Source organism: Centruroides sculpturatus, unplaced genomic scaffold (genome assembly GCF_000671375.1).
Source record: "Centruroides sculpturatus isolate CEXI.00-Female unplaced genomic scaffold, Cexi_2.0 scaffold398, whole genome shotgun sequence".
NCBI lineage: Eukaryota > Metazoa > Arthropoda > Arachnida > Scorpiones > Buthidae > Centruroides > Centruroides sculpturatus.
Window position 1 is genome coordinate 471,245 of NW_019384660.1, and position 3,020 is coordinate 474,264.

The 3,020-nt window shown below is 25.8% G+C and overlaps 1 protein-coding gene across 1 annotated transcript in view; it reads right to left on the minus strand.

The window, feature by feature from the left end:
- Nucleotides 1–3,020, minus strand: part of LOC111626542 (rho guanine nucleotide exchange factor 17-like) — a 122,119-nt gene that overhangs the window by 11,078 nt on the left and 108,021 nt on the right. Inside the window, exon 15 of the mRNA XM_023369951.1 lies at nt 2,116–2,241. Coding sequence (XP_023225719.1) covers nt 2,116–2,241 — 126 coding nt within the window. The remainder of the gene's footprint in view (nt 1–2,115; nt 2,242–3,020) is intronic.

Here is a 3,020-nt window from a genome sequence, read left to right on the forward strand (position 1 = left end):
CCTCGAAAACTCAGCCTAATGTGGACCGAAGGGTGGCCGAGTTTGTGAAAATGCCGGGTTATCGGGAATGGGGTTAAAAAAGGATAAGTATGCGTGTTTCCTCAGAAAATATTGTACTGTACTTGTATGTATTGTTTGCTTGAGAATACAACAGAGAATAAACTGCCCAAATACCCTTAAACAAAGGAAAAGTACGACCTTTATGAAGGCATAGGTCGTAAAAGAGCCAATATACATAATATTTGAATGTCAAATCTTATTTTCTAATCATTGTAATCTGTTTAATGTAATATACCATAATTTCATGTAGATGACCTATGGATCTGTGTTTGAAAGGTGATGCAGTGGATTATATGCCATTTTAAATTCCAATCATGAGTATATTAAAACATTACAAATACAAATATTAAAACAAGAGAACATTAATGATTTGAATAAATATTAAAATAATTGATTATGCATTACAATATTAAAATATTAAAACAAGCAAAACTCTTAATGAAATCATGTTTAAAAGGTTACAGCATTTGGACAAATTAAACAAAATAATTTTAATATCAATAATAAAATTATTTTCATAATTTATTTGAGTTAATAATAATAGTCCTTTGTCTATAAATAATAATTTTATTATTATTACTAGACAAAGAAAATTAGCATTTATTTGTTTTTGCTTTGTAACTATTTATTTATTTCTACACTTAATTTATATAATTGGAAAAATTCATAAACACCTGCAATTGAATTAAGGAGTGGCCAACCAGCAAAGAGGTGAATTTGAAAGTTATTTAATATTTGAAATTTTTTACAAATATTAGTGTAATTAATGTAAAATAGATTTCTAAATTAGAGTTTAAAAAATAAAGCAAAATGGTCATTTCATCTTTAGTTTTGATTTTGTTAATTATTATTTTGAAATAAATTTAATAATTATTAAATAGAATTATTTTACATTAATTATTAATAGTTAGCTGAACTATAGTCCAAATAATCTGGAATTAATGAGATTATTATAGAATATTTGAGCTTGGTTGTTTATATGTATACATACTCCATTACATGATGTCACTGTTGGATCAGGTTGGAGACTAAGCACACATACTTGTCCAACATAACCATCACTATTGCAAACCCAAACATCTCTNTTTTAAATAAGTTTAAATCTTAAAATTATTTGGAATAAATTTTGAAAATTATAGTAATCCTCATCAATTGTGATTTGTTTTAAAACAGAAAATTTTTTCAATAGTGCAAAAGGGCTTCAAAAACTACTGGCAAACTATTTCTGTTAAAGTATGTTAAAAATGTTTTATTTATACTTAATACAGGTGAACTTGCTATTCTATTAATAAAATACTGTACCACCAATCAAACCTATTACTGTTTACTGTGTAGAAACCTCTATATCTCGAAACCTGTTAATGTCAAATTTTTTCTCGTTCCTATGAGATTCAAGATAGAGTCAACTGTATTAAAATTCCTGGAAAACCAAAATTAATGCTGATAAATTGATATGATGGAAAACTTCTTAATTAACTAACATGATTGGGATTAGTTTGTTAAATCTTAAACTTTTTTATTACAATATGCCTTAGAAAATATTCACAATTTCTGTTGGATTACTATTTTTTAAATCTGTGAGATTACATTTGAACAGAATTAAGTATATTTTTCAATATAATATTAACAGATTAAATTTTTGAAAATCATACTTATCTAACCACCTAAAAAGGGCTTTTTGGACTAATAAACAAATTGTTATGTCCTTCTAATCAGACTTTTTACTGGAGTTCAAGAATTACTCAGATGCTATTTTAATTTCCAGATGTTTTATTTATATGCATTTTGAATCTAACATTTCTGCCAATCCCTACTCAGTAATATTTATGCAAATACCAATAGGTACGATCTATGACAAAGCCCATGCCAAGTATTTGTAATCATCTAACACCACTCTACAATTTCACTAAGGGTATCTGAGTAATTGTTGAACTCCAGTAAAAAGCCCGATTAGAAGGATATAACAATTTGTTTATTAGTCCAAAAAACCCCTTTTAGGTGGTTAGATAAGTAACTGATTAAGCCAGTTAATATTGCTGAATTCATATAATATACCTGTCTAATTGAATATTTCCATTATTTGTTCTTTCTATTCCTTCTCCATTGTCTTCTTCAACTGAATGATTTAGCTCTGCAGAATTCTCAGGAAAAATAGATTTCCTTCTACCTGTATTTTGATATCTAAAAATGAAATTAATAGTAATATTGTTTAATACGTAAAAATGTAAATTAATTTTAGATTATGGTGCTTAGTAAATAAATTTATAAATTTAAATTTTAAGAAAAATAATAACTTACATTAAAATCAACTAGCCTTTGTTATTATTTTATTTGAATGAAAAAATATTAGTTTCCTAACAATTCTTAGGAAACTCTAGTGTATTTTTTCTTGTTAGTGGAAATATTTCATAATTTATGATAATTTTATTAAAATTGGAAATTTTGAATAATTTTTCTTTAAATTTTATGAAAAAAATATTTTTCAGATAATTTAAATGTAAAAGGAATTTTCTCCATATAGAATACAGTAATACCCCGAACTTACGCGATAGGTGGGACTGAGTGATAACTGTGTAAGTCGAATTCGTGCAAGTCGGAGTATAATTTCGCATATAAATACATCAAATAATTTTTAATTGGGGCCAGAGACTAAAGAAAACAATAATTTAGAAAAAAATGTTTAATAAAATCTTAGATAATACATATGTATAACAAATTATATTATTATACAATTTTTCACATTTACTTGATTATCACACCATAATTTTAACATTGTTTCCATCTCAGAGATAATACCGTGATGTTTATGAATGATGCTTGAATTTAAAGATTGAGCATTTTTTACAGCTTTGAGAATTTTTTCTTTACCTTTTATAATTGTTCTGACTGTCGATTCCGGTAGATCAAACTTCTTTGCCAATTCACAAATTTTCATTTTTGTATCGAAGTCTTTAATAATG